This window comes from Epinephelus moara, chromosome 8 (genome assembly GCF_006386435.1).
Source record: "Epinephelus moara isolate mb chromosome 8, YSFRI_EMoa_1.0, whole genome shotgun sequence".
Classification (NCBI taxonomy): Eukaryota; Metazoa; Chordata; class Actinopteri; order Perciformes; family Serranidae; genus Epinephelus; species Epinephelus moara.
The window spans coordinates 23,561,752-23,580,497 of NC_065513.1; the positions used below are offsets into that span (position 1 = coordinate 23,561,752).

Sequence of the window (18,746 nt, forward strand, 5' to 3'; positions counted from 1 at the left end):
TACAGGTCTTCAGAGGAAGAGACACTCCTGCAGGACATGCGTGCTCACAGATCAGCTTCTTGCTTTTAGTGTGAGCAGCACAACAAATGTAAATGTACTTCTGGATGGTGGGCTAGAGAATGTAATGGTTAGAGCACATTATCTCACCATAGTACATTATACACCTGCATCCGGTCAATTCAGAGTTTCAGCACTTACATGCAATTAACCTGCCTCTATGTCGTGATGTATTTACATTTACTGATTCTACATCTGCAGCTGAGAGGGATGCCTTCTTGAAAGGTCGTATTAATGTAGGACTCCTTCTGGTTCAGCCAAAGCAGGTCTTAGGGTCACAAATATCAGCAGATGTTAAAATTGAAATGCTGAATGAAGGGAGTCTTAGGCTGTTGATATTAAACTGTTATTCTGGATGTCAGGCCAAAATCAATAGTGGACAGTGTGTTGATGTGACAGACAAACCATTTTTCTTCGTAGAGGAAGTTTGTTGATGAATCCTGGCCTCTAGTGCACCTTTGAAAATGTTTTTGGGGAGTTTTGGTACACTCAGGCACTCAGGTGTAGAGACGCGCTATCAGTGGTGAACTGTGCTTGAACTTTAACAGAATTAAGCACGTGAGTAGTGACAACTATATATAGCTGAAGTGTGTACATAGTGTAGTGTTAACGGAGTTGGGACATATGACTTGATATTATAATATATTGCAGTACCATGTCCTCAGTGACATTCACACAAATCACAATGTAGTCTTGGGATTCTGAGACAAGCGTGTTTGTGTCTTTTACTGCAGACATGTGAACTCTGAACTGTTCTGCCAGTTTATGGCTGTTCTAATGATGGCACTTTGGTACACAGTGTTTCATGTCAGCTGTCTATAAAACAGAGGGCTCTTTATAAAATAATGAATAGATATAGAATATGATTACTGTATGTTTTAAGGGTATATTTTCTAGAGGTCGACAGATAGGGGAATTTTAAATGCCATTTTAATAGGAAATAGGGAATAGGAAAAAGCCAATATCCCCCCCACCACTGTGGAAGAAGTTTGACAGTGTCTAACAGTGTCTGTTTACCTACAAAACTTTATGTAAATACATGTTAAAATGAAGAACAATAAGTAAGTAAGTAAGTCAAATTTATTTAATTTATATTTCGCTTTTGGCAGACATAAGTCACAAAATGCTTCACAAGGCCAATATACAATAAGAAGTAATCCTAGAGACCAAAGTGACTACATGAAAAGGTCAAGCATGTCAAGCAAAACTATTTGCACACACAAGAAAGAAGAAAGAAAGAAGAATTCACACCACACAACAATAATACACAAAACTTGGGAAAATACAGCTCTGGTGCACACAAGTTACCCAAACGCCGGTCTAAACAGGTGTGTCTTTAGCTGGCTGTTAAAAGAAACAATACACTTGGGCAGACTCACAAAGCAGAGGAGACCTGCTTTCTATGGAGCTGTACCCATTGATCATTTAACACAGCCCTCCCCTTTTTGGCTCTGGTCGGTGTACATTCTCACGTGACTGGTTGAACTATTGGAGCCAAGTTCCATCAATAACATAGTTTGTGAAGCGTCCTGTCGGCACTGATTAATCAGCCAAACTGATAAATCTGTTCCCCTCTTATATTTATCCATATAAAAACTGTGATGTATCACAGATGGTTGTCTTGAGATATGCTTCTTATAACACAATCACCTGTATAACGATGTCATCATTATTATTAACTGTCCTGTTTTGTTGCTTTTAAACATATAAACCATTTAGATCTTGGTTTGAAGATGTCCTTGGTGACAGAATTTCATGCTTTCTGCAAAAAGCAGGGCTACCCACAGACATTTTGGGGCCAGGTGCTTTCATGCCAAACATTTCTGCTAGAGGGGACAGGAGTGCCAATTTCAAAGTTGGCACTTTCAAAGATGAGAAAAGTAAGAAAGACAGATTTTAAAAGCAGTTTATTTTCAGTCAGTTTCAAAGTCCTGTCCTGCCCTTGTGCCGTCTAGATGCCCTGGTTTCTGTCTGTGTGAGACACAGCGGATGTCCCCCTGTCCCTACCCCCCTCTTTGAAAACGGTCGATGTGCTTTATTTGTGATAAATTCGTTAATCGGAAAGAGTGCAGTGCAGGTGCGGAGACTCTGAATTGGGCTTTACCCCATCATCACATGTTGAGCAGCTCAGTTAGCTGAGGTCACTTCATTTAACCTGGATAATCCAATCCAAATCCTCCCAGTAGAAAATATTCTCGGTTTTCTGGCAGTGCTGGGCACATAAGCCTGTTTCCTCAACAAGATTATCACACACTGCTTCTTGCCTGCCTGCTTTCTTCTCTTCTGCTACCTCTCACCTCCTCTCTGTCATGCGTGCTGTGCCTCCACCACTGTCACGATGGTCTTTTTTTCCCTCCTCCAAGGCAAACACTCTCTTTCATTCTTTCTTTCCTTTTTTCACTTTCTCACATGGATAAACTTGCATGCATGCACACGCAGGCAAACAGAGGATGAAAGCAAAAGACAGAAAGAGTTTAGACAAATTCTGTGGCATACTGATCATATCTGCTCTTATCTGGTGAATGAAAGCGAGCAGTCTCTGTGATAAACTTGTCAAGACGCCATTGCGCTAGACTTCTTTAAACTCTCTGTTGTGAGGTCTCGGTATGAGAGTGGATTGGAACATGTTGCTTCAGAAAACTGTCCCATGCTCCGCTCTCTGTAGACTTTGCCAAGTTTAAGATGTTTTAAGTCAGCACATGATTTATCTCTTTATGGGCTCGAGTCTAGCACGGCAAGCGGCGGTGATGTTTTAGAGCTTCAGAAACTTTTATTTCTTTCCCCTTTCCTTTTGTCCTTGGAAGTGGAGAGATGGAAAAGAGAGTGAACGTGGAGACAGGAGACTTCAGTGAGGAAATTAGGAGGATAAACAAGAAATAAGCAAGGATAACCTACCATAAGAATCTCATCTACTGGGAGGTTTTAAGCAACCAAAGCAGGGACAGGGTCATTGGCTTTAAAGTTCAAGTTAGAGAGGCAAATTTTAGTTTGATGTGTAACATTTTGAACCAAGGTGAGATGGACTAGTGAAAATTTTGGCTTTTTGCCTTTTCATTTTCCTCCTTCCCTTCCCTTTTTGCATTCTCTCTACAGATGTGTGTTTTCATCCATGATTACACTTAAAAGCATGCAGAGAAACCTATATTACACATACTGATTTGCTGCTGGTTTTCCCCAGTATGCGAGCTACTCCATTAATTAGTATTGGCTTGTTTATGGGGAGGCTGTCGTGGCCTAGATAACGATGCCAAAGTCACTTTTAATTAATGACCATAAAACATTTATGAAACCATAATTACACAGTGGCAGCTAAGCCTATTAATATTGATCTGAACATTAATGAATCCAACTTTTCATGGCACTTATCTGTGCTACCATCCTTTAATTATTTTTTACTTGATATTTTATTTTCAGCTGTTTAGTTGTGTGTTTTTCAGTTGGATTAGACAAGTGTGTGCTCATTGAGGCTGCTAGTGAATTTTAAACATGTGACAGCCTGTTAGTATCTTAGCTACTGTTTTATTCTGGGCATCACAGTGATATGGTACTGCGGTTTCACTGCAAGCAGGGCCTCCCATAAAAAGACAAAACTTTCTTTCCATCCAGTATTTCTTTTCTTTGTTTTATCCCGATCTCATCTCGTAAGGCTCAGACACACCAAACAGACATCAGAGAACTAGTGGCCACAAAGTCCGACTGTTGCGTCGGCTCACGTTGCCTGTGTCTTAGCCAAAAAGTTGCACTCGAACACACCGCAAAGACCACAACCAATGACCAACTAGCATGTACGTTCTGTGCCTGCGTGAAAGGAAATAGCTGTCCATAGCAGCAGGCGAAGGTAGTCTGTATTCATTCATTAAAAGATTCAAGGCACTTGTTTGTTAGCCAGTTAGCACATTAACAACACAACCTGATGTTGAAAGACCAAACTATATTTACTGTATGCTAGCAAACAATAACACAGACAAATATGAACAGTTTCTGCTAAAGAGCTCAGTGGCTAAAAACATAATCTTACCTACTTTAACAAGTTTATTTCAAAGTCATGACCTCCTGACTTTCGCCATTTGTTTACAATCCGCACTTAAGTTTCTCTCTATGTTCGCTGAGTTGAACTGCCAATCAGGGTGATTTCATTCACCAACACGCTCCACTGTCTCTGTTGCCAATTCAATGCGCTGAAGTGTCAAAAACAGGCAACAAGGGCCGAGTAGGAAGAATGTTGCGGGGCGCACCTCAAAAACCAGGGTGACAGACACTCAGGGTGCTTCAAGACCAAGAGTTCGCTTGCTTTGGTCCGAATCAGGGACTAATTTTGTTACAAAGTTGCATAATTGCCTAGAGTTGGTTTGTGTTCTCACGGCAGCATTTACAAGCAGACCAGATAAAATGCTTGTGTGAGACAGCTGCTCTTGATTGGTCAGAATTGCCATGTGGGAAAAATCCAGGAAGTCAACAAAACGTTGAAGAAGAGTACACTTGCAAGTAGTGTTGTCACGATACCAAAATCTTTGTTTCGGTACCAATACCAATATGAATTTCGATACTTTTCGATACTGTTCGGTACTTTTCCTAAGGAAAAGTCCTTTTGGATACAAACCTTTAGAACAATAAATAGTAGGGGTGTAACGGTACCAAAAAAATCATGGTTCGGTAAATACCTCGGTATGGATGTCACGGTTTGGTAACTCAAATGTTCCACCAAGTTTGTGTTGTCTCGTGTTGTCTCCCTTTGCGAGGCAGACTTTCTCTTGTCTTTTTTCACGCGCGCCAGCTGCGGATGTTGATACAGGTGTTGTCATACACACCACTTGCACAATCTGTGCTCCAATAGGAACAAGAAAGGTGTTTGTGTGCATAAATGAAAAAGTAAAATAAATTAACTAAATTAATGAATTGAATCAATTTCAAAGTACCGGTATTTTCCAAATGCAGTATAGTACCGTTTGGAATACTCTAGTACCGCGGTACTATTTTTTTTTAGTGCTGGTCATCGTGGACTATATTGCTGTCATTTTTCATTTTAGTCAAACCATACAGTTTGCAAATGCAGTATAGTACCGTTTGGAATACTCTAGTACCGCGGTACTATTTTAGTACCGGTATACCTTGCAACACTACTTGCAAGATAAATGCGACACTTTCTAATGTCACAATGGAGGGACAACTACGCAGGCTGATTTTAGTGCTGGTCATCGTGGACTATATTGCTGTCATTTTTCATTTTAGTCAAACCATACAGTTTGAAAACGAGGCGCGGCTCCAACTAGAAAACAATGTTTTGATGCATTGGATGTGCTGAATGTGCATATTAAGGCAGTACAGGAGGAGGTGCACATTAATAATCCTCCAGGACTGTAACATGCTCATGTTTAACCCAACCAATGTGTCATGTGACTGCAGTTGGTTCAGATCCAGGTCGGAACACGTTCTCAGCACAAACGAACCACACCAGAGTTCATTTGTAACCAGATCAAGACGACCTCTTCAAGAAGGTCTCAATCCGGTTGTTTTGATGCGCACCTGAGTGCGATTGCTCTGTTCACACTTTCCCAAACAAACTGCAGTTAGGGGGCAAATGAACTTGAGTTCAATTGAACCGAACCAAACAGGGCAGGTTTGAAAGCACCCTTACTGACAGCCCAGCACTGACCACCTGCCGACTTTGGGCTTGGTGTGTCAGGGTGTGTTTTGAATGTTAACCTGATAACTGCAAAACGGCTGACCGAACACTCCATTAGATACATTTAATTACTTTGCTTTAAATGCCTGATGGACAGCTAATGTGAAACGTTTACATATTCTTCCGTGCTGTGAGAGATTGATGGCCAGCTCTCTGCATAGCTGAATTTTTCTGCTCTCTAAGTAAAACTACAAATTAAATGGTTGGAATTAAAATACCAACTATGATTTGGATTTTGTTATGATGGCTGGCCTGTGGCAAATAGGACAGGTCAGTGGGGACAGCCGGCACACATTGTCTTGTAGTGTGCAAAAGTTTGGGAATCCAAAAAAAAATAAAAAAAATAAATCCTTGTGTCCTGAAGGTCAGAAACTTCAGGATCTCATCACACATGTCCGACTGACTAATCCAAATGTGGTTCTGTAACTTGACTCGGCTAATGAATAAAATCACACCAAACCTCTAAATGTAGCTGGCTTCAGATATCTATGTAAGGCAGCAATACTCAGCATCTGTCAATCTGGGATTGTTGAATATGGGAAAGATCTGACTCTTTAACACATGTTTATTTCCTAGATTATTTATTTTTCTCTCACCATGTGTGCAACTCCACATAACTCATGTGACATCAGGGAAAAAGATAAAGCATTTTATGTACAGCTCTTTTCATTACAAGTAAATGCAATTTGTTTTACATTAAAGCCATAAAATATGTAATGCAATATATGCAAAGAAGAAAATATTAAAGATAAAAATACAGAAAACCTAGCGACTTACAAAACCAAGCATGGCCTTGATGAACCCCGTCCACAGCCCAGAAGTGCTACTCCCTGACATAGATAAATAAAATTGACAGAACATTTACAGGATAAAGTGCATATGCGAAGGAGGCTTTTGACCGTAATCTCTGAAAGTCAGCAGCTAAATGTGTGATGCTGAGACGTCTCCCAGATGTTGAGGATTTTTAAGTGCATTTTTGGTTTAAGAGATCACAGTAAGATGTGAGAGAACCTGCTCTTATGCAAGCGGCTCAACGGGCAAAGGCACAGTGTGTTCAGGTCAGACTCATTTCGCCGCCTGTCACTCTCTGTCTCCCTCTCACATCATATCTTCTTAAATTTCAAAATGTTGGGTTGCAAACCTTAAATGTTTGTTTTAGGTCGACTGATTGAGAGTAGTGCAGATTCTGGAGGTCTCAGATGGTGAGGGAGTGACATGAGGGGAGGGAATGGAGCATCTGGACGGCATATGAGATGGAAGGGAATCCCAGGAAACTTGGTGACCCACTTCTTCCTGGTTTTTCCTTTTTAATGTAGCATTTGGACATCAAAGCGGCTGAGGCACATGGCTGCCATCTCGTAATGGATCTCACGTGAGATCTGAGAAGCGAGGGACGGGTGAATGGGCATCTATGGGCTCCGTCTTTGCCTCTCTGTAATTTTCTCTCTCAGTAATCTTCCACCTACTGTATATAATACTGTGTTTTATTTACCTTGCTTTACATTTCATCTGCGTTCTTCGTCCATGCGCTTTGTTTTTTAATCTCCTTCCTCTTTTATCCTAAACTTTTTATGCTCCTCTTTAATCCACCAGCCCTCCCCCATGTTGTGTTGTGAATTTACTCCCATGAGGAAGAAATCTCTCCACGTTTTACTGTCCATTCTCCCATTTTAGTCCTTTGTTTTTTCTCTCCATGTTCTGCTTTTCTTTTCAAAGCAAATGCATAATTCAAAACATATTTCTCATCATCATTCCTGTATTTACATCATCAGTGCTGCTTGACCTTGTCGTATCTGTGTTTGTTGAAATGTATGCGTAGGACTGTTTAAGTATGTGCATAGGAAAGCAGGTCTTTATATCACTTATTTATTTATTTAGTTCCTGCTCTGTTATGTGTTCCTACTCCTTGGTCCACAGATATTTTACAATAAATATATTAATGTGTTGGTGTGTTCATTTTTTCCCAACAGTCCTCTTTTAACATGGAGAGATGTGCAGCACATAATTGTAAAGACCTCCAGAGCCGGACATCTCAGCGCCCCTGACTGGAAGACCAATGCTGCTGGATACAACGGTACACACACACACACACACACACACACACACACATACACACACACCGAGGATCAGATTGCTTTGGAACGAATCTCAGTATCTTTTTTTAGTTCTACACAACTAGTTACAGGACGATATGAAAAATTCACGATTATCCTGGTGAAAATAAGTGGGATTAACGATATTAACCAGTAATCATCGAAATATGCTTAAAACATATGGACTCACTTTTTTTATTATTTCCTTTGATTTTTATTAGGAATTTAAAAGCATCATGACTCAAAACGTGACTCTAAAATCCCAGAGGACAGTGCTTTTCTAAAAACACATATTTCCAATGTGATCCTTAATGGAAACAACAAACAATACGTAACTGGTGGACCCTAGTGTCTGTTGATATGAAGAGGCCCAGACCATGGAAACCTTTGGAGGCCATCTCTATTTATTCCTGGCAACAAGAGGTGAAAACAAAATCCTCTGTCAAATACAACCATTTAACCCCGAGCCCCTACACAATTTAAGTGACACAGGATTATGTTAGCATAAAATGAACATCTTAACAGCGCTAAAACACAGAAATAACTACGATAGCAATGTCGCTCACCTCTCCCACAGAGCACAACAGCAAAAGGGGAGAGATAAGGTAGGAGACACCTCTTTATAGCTGTGGTACCCCCATGGTGAATGTAGGGCTACAGAAACTGAGTTAACAGTCAACAACAATCAACCCTCCCCACAAATCCTCCTTAACGTTTGTTTTAAAAACTGTTGTTTGGCTTTGTTTACCATGCAGGGGAAGGTTGTTCCATAAGGAGATCATAGTGTAGAAAAATGAGCCTCTTGCTATTTTACCATTAACATGAGGAGCACTGCTCTTGTGTTGCGTTGATGTTGGCTTCCAACCATGTCAGTTTGATAGTTCATAGATTCTTGGGCCCATACTTTACATTTTTACAGAAACAAATATTTATATTGCATCACAGATAAGACACACATATTTTTACAGTGAAAAACGATCTAAAAAAACCCCCAGGCCTTTCAACTATTTAAAATGGCATCATATATTTTGATAAAAAATATGCCAGTGCTTGATTAAGATCTTTTGCATTGCATTTTGAGGTTAGTGTGTAAGCAGCCTTTTTTGCACAGTTTTTATTGATGGTTGCCCAGCAGACTTTTGGGAGATGCTGGACACAATAATCACAATTATTGCCATGATGGAAATTCACCATAACTTATCAACTTAATGCTAGAGTCTTGTTAAGTGATTGGCAATAAAAAATATACTAGGGTTGGATCAATGGATGTCAATGGACCATTGGCAGTCAGTGTTTGACCACTGAGCCCATTTAAAAACCCCTTCTCCCCCACATTCCTCCTTCCACACCAACACTGGGGCATGTGTTTGTGGTGGTACTGATGGCATTTGTTGAATGCTTAAAAAGTAACAATTCTGTTTCATCTATCAAATGTATTGTGGGCTGCCAGATTGAGTAAGTGGTATTTTTTAGTGACTAAGTTTGTCGCCGGGCAGCACGGTGGTTTGGTGGTTAGCACTGTCGCCTCACAGCAAGAGGGTTCCCGGTTCGATCCCGGGTGTGGGAGCCCTTCTGTGCGGAGTTTGCATGTTCTCCCCGTGTCAGCGTGGGTTCTCTCCCACAGTCCAAAGACATGCAGATTGGGGATTAGATTAATTGATAACTCGAAATTGTCCGTAGGTGTGAATGTGAGCGTGAATGGTTGTCTGTCTCTATGTGTCAGCCCTGCGAGGGTGTACCCTGCCTCTCGCCCGATGTCAGCTGGGATAGGCTCCAGCCCCCCCGCGACCCTCAAGAGGATGAAGCAGTTAGAAGATGAATGAATAAATGAATGAATGAATGAAGTTTGTCGCCACCATTGTGAAGATTTTCCAATGTCCCCGTCACTTATCAATATCCGCTCAAATCCACTGGGCTGACTCCTGTTTTTTTAATTTACTGGAGTTTACTTTTTAATAACTTACAGACCCATTACTTAATATAGTCCACCTTCCCCCCTCTCTCTGTCACTCCCTCTGTCAGACAAACACACACCGTGCTGTACAGCAGTGTCATCGTCCATTGCCCAGCCCTATCCTATACCCCACAAAACTATCTTTAAATCAGTCAAAAGTTCACTACAGATAGAGTTTATATATAGATATATATTGTTTATGGTTGTGTCAAAGGACGCTGAAAGAAAATCCAGATCTCTTTGTTTTCACATCAGTTTAAATGCAGGACTGTGTCATGGATGATGCTGTGGGCTGTCAAATTTTTGTCAGTAAATATTGTCTCAACACATCAGTTAACTAACAGTTGCATTTAAGATTCATAGTGGGATGTAGAGCGTTGGAAAGAACAATACAGAGCAGTTACAGAGAAATCAATATGCAGTATTTTGACTCCTGCATTAGTTTCTCTCCAATCAGAAGAAGGATGATGAGCAGTTTCCAAAAATGTTTCCTTCTTGCTTAACTACTGCGCCACCAGCTGCCATCTGTCAGGGTCCATGTGGTGGTTGCTCTTAACTTTGTGCGTGCGTGTCTAAGTGTGTATGCATACCTGCGTGTGTGTGCGTGCGTGTGTGTGTGTATTTGTATGAGGGAGAGAAACCCAACAGAGTGAGAACTAGGGGTCAGCCAGGCTGCAGGCCCAGTGTGCCTGGAGATTTTCCAAGTGACTGTTTTTTCAAAGAGGAACTAAAGAGAACCAGAACAGGGAGGGGGGGGGCAGTGGGAGAAGTATGGAAGGAATTCATATTTGAGCTGCTGTACCCATAAGTTTAGTGGTTTCCAAACTTTCTTTTTCACTTCTAGACAAGTACCTTAGGTGTCCTCAGTAGAGAATACCTGTTAAAACACTTGATGCTCTGAACTTTTGCTTTTACATAACAGTCTTTAGTAGGACTTTAAAAACATTACAATACTAGATGCCTTAAAGGAGGGCTACAAACTTGTCCAGAAGTCTTGTCACTGATTCTTAATCTGACCTTTCATATTATTTGTGGTTGCATGTTTTAGAGTTCGGGGAAAAAAGCAAAATCTTCTGTAAGACTTTAAACTATAAATAGTGTTTTGATAAACCATCATTGGCATGAGAGCCAGTAGAGTCAGCGTTGGAGCAGTCTGATCAGCTGTGACTTTTTTTTACCGTCTCCTGCAGTCAGCCACCTGTACGGCTTTGGATTGATGGACGCTGAGGCGATGGTGAAGGAGGCGGAGCGATGGAAGCAAGTACCTCCTCAGCACGTCTGTGTGGAGAGCGCAGACCGACAAATAAGGTAGAACGAACACACACAAGCCCTTTTTAGATAGGAATTGTGCAAATTTGCAGGAAAGCCCAGTCAGTCTTCTTTCAGCATTGGCAGTATAAAAACAAAATCGGGGAGTGCAGCAAAATGCCGCCTACCTACTTTTGTTTATACAGAATGCGCCTTTTTCGGGGCAATGGGGGGCATGAGCAAGTAACAAAATGTGTAGCTCAGCGTGTGACGTAAACAGTGAAGGGAAGGGAAGCCGCGGCTGGTCAGTCCTTCGGCGATTCTCTCATAAGTCGGCCCGTTCCTCACTGTCCCCGTCATCTGACTGTTAACGGCCTCTTCGTTTGCGAGGGCAAGGAGGGCGCGCAATTCCTTGTCTCCTTAGTTGCTCATCTTTACAGTGTCTGTCAGGTTTGTGTTTCCCTCTTGCTACCAGCTGCTCGCTAATTCCTGTTATCAGCTGTTTCCTGTTTATCCACCGCCAGTGGGTCGCACATGCTGCGTCATCAACAGCTCCTCCCACAAGTCTTCAACAGCCCCTTCCGTTGTGGAAGGTCGCCTCGGTCTTTTTGAAGTAAGAGGGTTCCGCCAATATGACTACCCTACGAGGCGAAGGGGAGGATCAAAGTTGCCAATCCGGTTCTGTGTGTCTAAGCGCTCGCAGCTTGCCGGCAAAATGGCTCAACATTCGCGGAAAATCTGGCAGCAGAAAAGGGGCTATAGAAACATGTCCTGATACACTAGCTTGAAAGTTACAATTGCTTAATTTGAAGTGCTGACAAGCTGCCCTTCCAAGTGACCAGACCAGTTGTTGAGCTCACTAATGAATAGAGTACATGGCCAAAAGTATGTGGACACACAGACATTACACTACTATGTTGTCATTAAACTTTTCTGTACAGGCAAGTCAATTTCTTACATAAAAAAACTTGGAAAACCCTTTCGTCCTCACTCTGTTTTAGCCAAATTAGCTGTGGTTCTTAAACCGGGTCTGTTCAGGATTCTTGGAACCTTGGTGATATAGCGAAGCAGCGTTTTTAGCAGTTCAGAGGGGAACTGTTGTAATCAAGAATGTGTCATCAACTGAGGGCGTTGCACAGTTCACAACCGAAGTAAACAGTCTTAGTGCAGCCAGGGTTTATAAGTTGTGCCTATACTTATGCAGGAAACAAAATACAAACACGGAGGCTCGGTAGTCTGAACCTAGATGGCAACTCGCTGTATTATTTTCCACATTTTCAACTCTTCCACTTTTACCTCTCGCAGTATAAGCCGTGTTTAAATGTACTCAGAGCACCTTGCTAAGCGGCAGCTCAACAAAATATATGACATCACACAGATTAAATGTGAGTATTAGTTTGTATCCAGAAAATAAGCACGGACCAACTATTAATGATAGGTTGAAGTGAAAGACTATTATGTGCATGACTCAATCCTCTTTTTGCAACCTGTAGAATATGACATGCCACTTGATGTCAGCCCGGTTCACACTTGAGGTCAGGGTAAACCTGCTGTTTTTTTGTTCCAACTGGGAACCAACTTTTCAGCTTGTGAACCAATTTATTTTTTGGTTGAAATGCTCTGAAGGGTTTAAAATGAGGCCAACCAGATCAGAACTCGTTTCGTGTTCATGAAAAAAGGGGCATCTGTGCGAGGGGAAAAGGACTTCCCCAAACTGTTCCTAAAAAAGTGGAAGCACCCTATAGTCTAAAATATCATTATTTGCTGAATCTTTAAGATTTTCCTTAATTAGACCTAAAGAGGCCAAACCAACAGCTCGTTAAGAGGGGTGTCCACATAATGTAAGCCTGGAAATCTCCTGCCACACTTACGGACAGCCATTCTGTAGTTAAACAGGTATATTTATTGCAGCAGCTTCTCGCAGTTCAAAGTGAAATGCCAGATAAGTGAGTCAACTCTCAAACCAACATATGTGACAAACATCTTTCTCATTTTCTCTCTCTTTTTTTTTTTTTCTTTCCCTGGTGTTTTATGCACCAGCATGTGTTTGAGAGTGCGGTTGTGCAAGCTGTACCTTGATAGGGGCCAAGCATTAGTTCTGGCAGGGTGCTTCTCATATAAGACCTTTACTACGCACGCACTCACACTCACACACAGAGAGAGAGAGAGACACACACACACACACACACACACACACACACACACACACACACACACACACAAACACACAAGGAGAGAGCCAGGGCTTCACAGCTTGTTATTCTTGATGCAGCTGGAAGCCTGAGCACTGTTCTGTGTTAGGCTGACTGGCTGAACTTGGGCTCTGAACTGGTTTGGCTCGGTGGCCAGCGACTGCAGCATTATCAGTGTCATTCTGCCTGTTCTGCTCCAGCGCACAAGTCAGTCCATATGAGGCTTATGTAAAGTCAAGCCTGTGTCAGAGGCACTCGTGCTCAGACCTCCATACTCATGTAGTGTGTGCTGGCTCATGGAGAGATTACCAGTGTTGTTGCGTGAAAGAAATAAAAACCACCCTGTCATTTCAGCTTCCCTTTCCATGTGTAGTGTGTTTGTGAGTAGCCTTAGAGCTGCATGAAATGGTCAGTCAGACATTTGTCCAGTTTGGGAGCTTAAGCCTTGTCCATAAATAGAATTACCCCTCGTCCATCCAGCCAGATAGCAGGCTTGCAAAGAAGTAAAAGTAGACAATCACCATGAAACATAAGGCTTTGTTTTATTTCTGGAACAAAGAGAGAAAAGTCATGACAGTTTAATATGTAACACAGCACAAAACAGTATTTTCAGACTGCCCTAAAAAGTCTGAAATATTGTTTTCCCTTAACAAATCCCTTTATTGAGTATCAAAGTCATGTATAATTGTCTCTGTGCTCATGTGTTTTTTCATCCAATGTGTTAATGTATTTGGAGGCAGGTCTATCTGTGTCTTTTTCTCAGTTGGTACATCTACAGATGTGTGTGTTCTGTGCTTCTAACTCGCTACACGAGTGCAGCCGTCACCTCACTGGTGTGTTCCCACACACCCTCTGGCTGGCCCCTCTGACTGCGTTCGGTAATGTCTGTCTGCAATCGCTCGCCTCACTCCACTTGGAGCACGCACCAGGAAAAACTGCCTGATCTGTGCGCAATCAGGCTGGTGGTAATCAGCTGTGCATCTGCTCTGCTCGGTCCCATGCGTACGGTTCAGTTATCTGTGTTGTGTCATGGAGAAGCCAGAGCTGTGATATCAGCCTTAGACTCCCCAGCCATTACTGCTGTCCGCCTTCCAAACAGTCTTCGACTGCTTACGAAAGAGACAATCAGTGCTTTCCCTATGTTATTCATTCCATCACGTCTCCCTGAGCTCACACAGTTTTCTGCTGTATTTCTCTGTTTTTTTTTAGTGGTTTTAATGTTAATTGTTTGTATTGACTATTAGTCCCTGGAGAATTATGTAAATGATTGGAGACGGAGTCGAAGGACAAATGGAGAAATTGTTATGGATTGTTCTGGGAAAAACAATTCATAACGCACTGCTTTAAACAATAATAAACCACTTTGACAACTTTCATACAAATTTTCTGATCTAATTGATATGAGATGAGTGAATTTGTGTAACCAATGTCAGAAGTTTGAAACACATGCATTTACAATACATCCCCTAATGGAAGTCAATAAATTCATCTTGCTGGCCAAATTTGGCCTTTCACAAACAAATTGGCGTATTTAGCTGTAATTAATTATCAATAGAGTGATCCAACAGCCAACACAGTCACTTACTCAACATTTCACATGGTCACATCCACACTAAACTTCTGAGAGAACAATTAGCCGAATGATTAAAGCAGGTATTTATGACTGTAACTAAAATCTTTCTAGGTCTCGACGGACACTAGCTGAATGACAAAACAGAAAACTTTTAGTGATCAATTACGCAGTTGTGTTGCTTTTTGTCTCATTTAAACCTAAAGCCAAGTTTAAGTAAAATGTCGTTCCAGGAAAAAATACTTCATCTTCATCGCACAACTAAAGGCAATCTTTACCAGCCGATAATTGTCTTGGAGTAATTTTCTTCTTAATGATAAACATCTGTGCTGTATCACTTAGGCTCTTAAAATGTCATCACCATCATCGTAACCCTGACAACAGGGCGTCTAATGAAATGGTTTCCAATACAGAATCAAACGACACAAGTCGCTGCAATAATTGTCTCTAACCCTCTACCCCACAAAAAGAAGTAATTAAAGAAGTGCTTTTATATGTTATTTTGCTAGAAAGTGGAATTCACCAGTCTCCAGCAAATAACCCTGCATGTAATCCAGTACTGAGCCGAGTTGGCTCAGCTGCTTTATGTATCACTGTTGTGCAGCAGTAATGTGTGTATGACTCATTATCAAAAGCTTTGCTCTGCCATGATAGTGTTCATCGTCCCCTGTGCTGGACCTGTCCATGTTTTCAGTGTTTCTGTCTTACCGCTGTTACTGTACATTAGATCATACCACAGATGTTATTCAAGGGTTCATTAGATGTTTGCGTTGGCTGTTCAGTGGCTGTGCATAGCGGACAGAACAAATAATGATCTTTGTCTTTCTCATCGTGCTCATGGTACTTGGTTTCTTTGGCTGGTTGAGGTTTGAGAAATGGAAAACCTCTTGTGCGAACCGTTTGTGCGCGCTCTTTGTTTTTTGGAAGAAGTTAAATCGAAGTACACATTGATTGCCTCAGTGTATTGAAACTTGATATTGAGTGTTACGTCAGTCATTAACAGATTGATTTTTTTTTTTTTGGTGAGTTGACTGAACAGAATGTCTCAGTGTAGGGAGACAGTCACAGTCCCCAACCTCAATCCCTGAAAAATCATTATGACCGAGGGCCCACAGAGTTACATTCAGCAGCTAAATCCTGTGTTTTGAAGATGATGTCCAGTTTAAAGCAACACTTCACTCCACAAATGACCGTTTGTATATCAGTTACTCACCCTGTGTTATGTTGAATTCTCCACGCTGAACAAAGAATCAAGTACAGAAAATTTTTGATGAAATCGAAGTTGCAAGGATTCCCGTCTAACAACAGCAAAGCTATATGACAACATCAGTTTACAAACGTTCACCCAACTTGTGCAACATAATCCAAGTCTCATTATCCATCTATGTTCAGTGCTTCCCAAACAGACAACCTTTCTGATGTGGAACTGAACAGGAAGTGAAACTCTTCAATGCCAGAGTCCGTGGAGAAAAACAGTCATTTTAACTCACTGAACACGGGAGCTGCTGGTCTACCGCTGCCTGCATCAATGAATTAGTTAGTGTTATTCTGTGACCTTGGTGTTTTAAGACATTAGTTTGCATTCACCCAGATCACACAGTAACACAAAAAAAACTGATCAAAGCAGTGGTAGACCAGCATCTCCGTTGTTCAGGAAGGTAAAATTACTGTTTTTGTCAATGGAGTCTGGTTTTAAAGAGAGCATTGCTAAGTTTCACTTCTAGTTCAGTTCCCTGTCGCAAAGGGCTGTCTGTTTGGGAAGCACTGAGCATATTTCTGGATAAATGAGACTTTGATTATACTGTGTGAGAGTTTGTAAACTGATGTTCTGATATAGTTTTGCTGTTGTAAAACACAGTCGCCTATGACCTCAATTAATCAAGAAGAATTGTCTGTTTTGGACTCTTCCTTCACTGTGGAGGCATGCAGGGGAAAAAAAAGTTTTCTTCACAAATTTAACGCAACACGGGTTAGTAATTGATATACATCTGGTCACTTGGGAGTCCTTCAGCTTTAGCCAGCTGTCAGGGTCCAATCTGCACGTGAAACCCTGAAATGTAAAGATGGGAGCTCTTACTAATTAGTAGCTTTAAATGCACTTCCTCTTCACTCAAAAAAACTGTATCATAGCTTCATAGAGAGATATATGATTTGAAAGACAAGTATATCACTTAGGGTCTGACAGCCTACATTTATCATAAGTGATATGTAACTTATCTATGTGATAAGGTTTTAACCCGACTAGCCAGCTGCTCTGCAGTAATATCTGATATCCTGTTTATCTGTTTGTTTTATATTTTTTGCTGCAATGAAATGCACTGGTACACCCAGCAAATCTCTCTGGTTAAGGCCGCAATGCTCGCAAAAGTGTTTTATGGTTTTCCCACTTTCTGTCAGTGGAGCTGGTTGTGTGTTGGTGGTGTCTTGTGTCCTTCAGTAGGCTGATTGATAACTCCATACACTGATTAAAAACAATACCAAGCTGTTAATATCTCTGTTTTTGTGTGTATGTTCTCCTCGTGTCCTCCTTCTTAACTGGTTCCCATCTTGTCCTGCAGAACTATCCGTCCAGAGCATGTGGTTCGGTCGGTGTACAAAGCAACAGGATGCACTGACAACCCCAACCACCACGTGATCTACCTGGAGCACGTGGTCGTACGTATCACAATCACACACACCCGCCGTGGGGACCTGTCAATCAATCTGACCTCACCCTCAGGGACCAAGTCTCAGCTGCTTGCCAACAGGTAAACAAAGCTTGGTGCACTTCCTGGAAGCCCGTTTTTTTATTTTTTTTATTTTCTTTCCAGCTTCTGTTTTTCACAATACAGGAAACAGTATAGGGGCTCACTTCTTGTTCACATATTGTCGTATGACAGCCAAACATTGCACTGAAATATGTTTCTGAAAACAGGGAGGTGTACAAAAAAGAGGTAGTACAATATGTAATTTGAGCAACAGTCCTAGAGCCAGCGAAAATACAATGGATGGTGTAATCTAGCAGTTTTTTCCTGGCAAGAAGGAGGGAAGTTTACCGTAGTTCATCTACAACCCATATTGTTATGATACAGAGCTGCTTGGCAACTGGCAAAGTATCCATTTAGAAAACTTTTTATCCTCGAAAAAATGTGGATTCACTTGTTCTATGCTTGCTTTGTTAACACGAGCACCATACTGGATGTCGTGTATTATGTAGCTAGTTCATGTTTACCTCAGATAAACCGCAGTCCTTTACCATGTTTGTCTGCTGTTTATTAGAGACTGAGTGTACTTGGTTGAGTGGTTGAGGTTGTTTGTACTTGTATTTGCACTACTTGAGTTGTGTCCTCATCTGATATCTTGTGTATGATTTCGTGTGTGTGTTTATGTTTGTATGGGTATGTGTACGTGTGTGTGCATGTGTGTGTGCGTGCTTGTGTTCTTGTTGTGCAGGTTGTTTGATCACTCCATGGAGGGTTTTAAGAACTGGGAGTTTATGACCACCCACTGCTGGGGAGAGAAGGCAGCAGGCGACTGGGTCCTAGAGATCTATGATTCACCTTCTCAACTCCGCAGCCAGAAAGTACCCGGTATGACAGTGTAGCTAATTTCTTTCATTGTTATTATTATTATTATTTTGTTTGATTTAATTTGCAGAGAGTAGAAACAGGAGAGAGTTTAGAGGACCAGCAGGAGCACACATGTTGCTCTGGAGGCAGTGAACTTAACTGCTCGATGACCCACTAATTTTACAACATAATAAAGTCTCAAATGGACAGTATTAATTTCTAAGAAGCTGTTAGGTCGATCTCTATAATCCCACGTAACTTGTGCCTAGTTTTCTCATGTGCATTGTGAAGAGTTTAATGTAAAATATTCCACTTATTGTAGCTGAAAATACAGAATAAGTTATAGAGTGGTGAAAGATGTTTGAACTGCTACAACTGAACACAAAAAAGGAGAAAACTCT

At 41.4% G+C, this 18,746-nt stretch overlaps 1 protein-coding gene across 1 annotated transcript in view; it reads left to right on the forward strand.

Annotated features, from left to right (window-relative positions):
- LOC126394237 (proprotein convertase subtilisin/kexin type 5-like) overlaps positions 1 to 18,746 on the forward strand; it is a 95,424-nt gene that overhangs the window by 20,132 nt on the left and 56,546 nt on the right. Inside the window, exons 8-11 of the mRNA XM_050050941.1 lie at positions 7,711 to 7,814; positions 10,978 to 11,095; positions 17,356 to 17,544; positions 18,230 to 18,366. Coding sequence (XP_049906898.1) covers positions 7,711 to 7,814; positions 10,978 to 11,095; positions 17,356 to 17,544; positions 18,230 to 18,366 — 548 coding nt within the window. The remainder of the gene's footprint in view (positions 1 to 7,710; positions 7,815 to 10,977; positions 11,096 to 17,355; positions 17,545 to 18,229; positions 18,367 to 18,746) is intronic.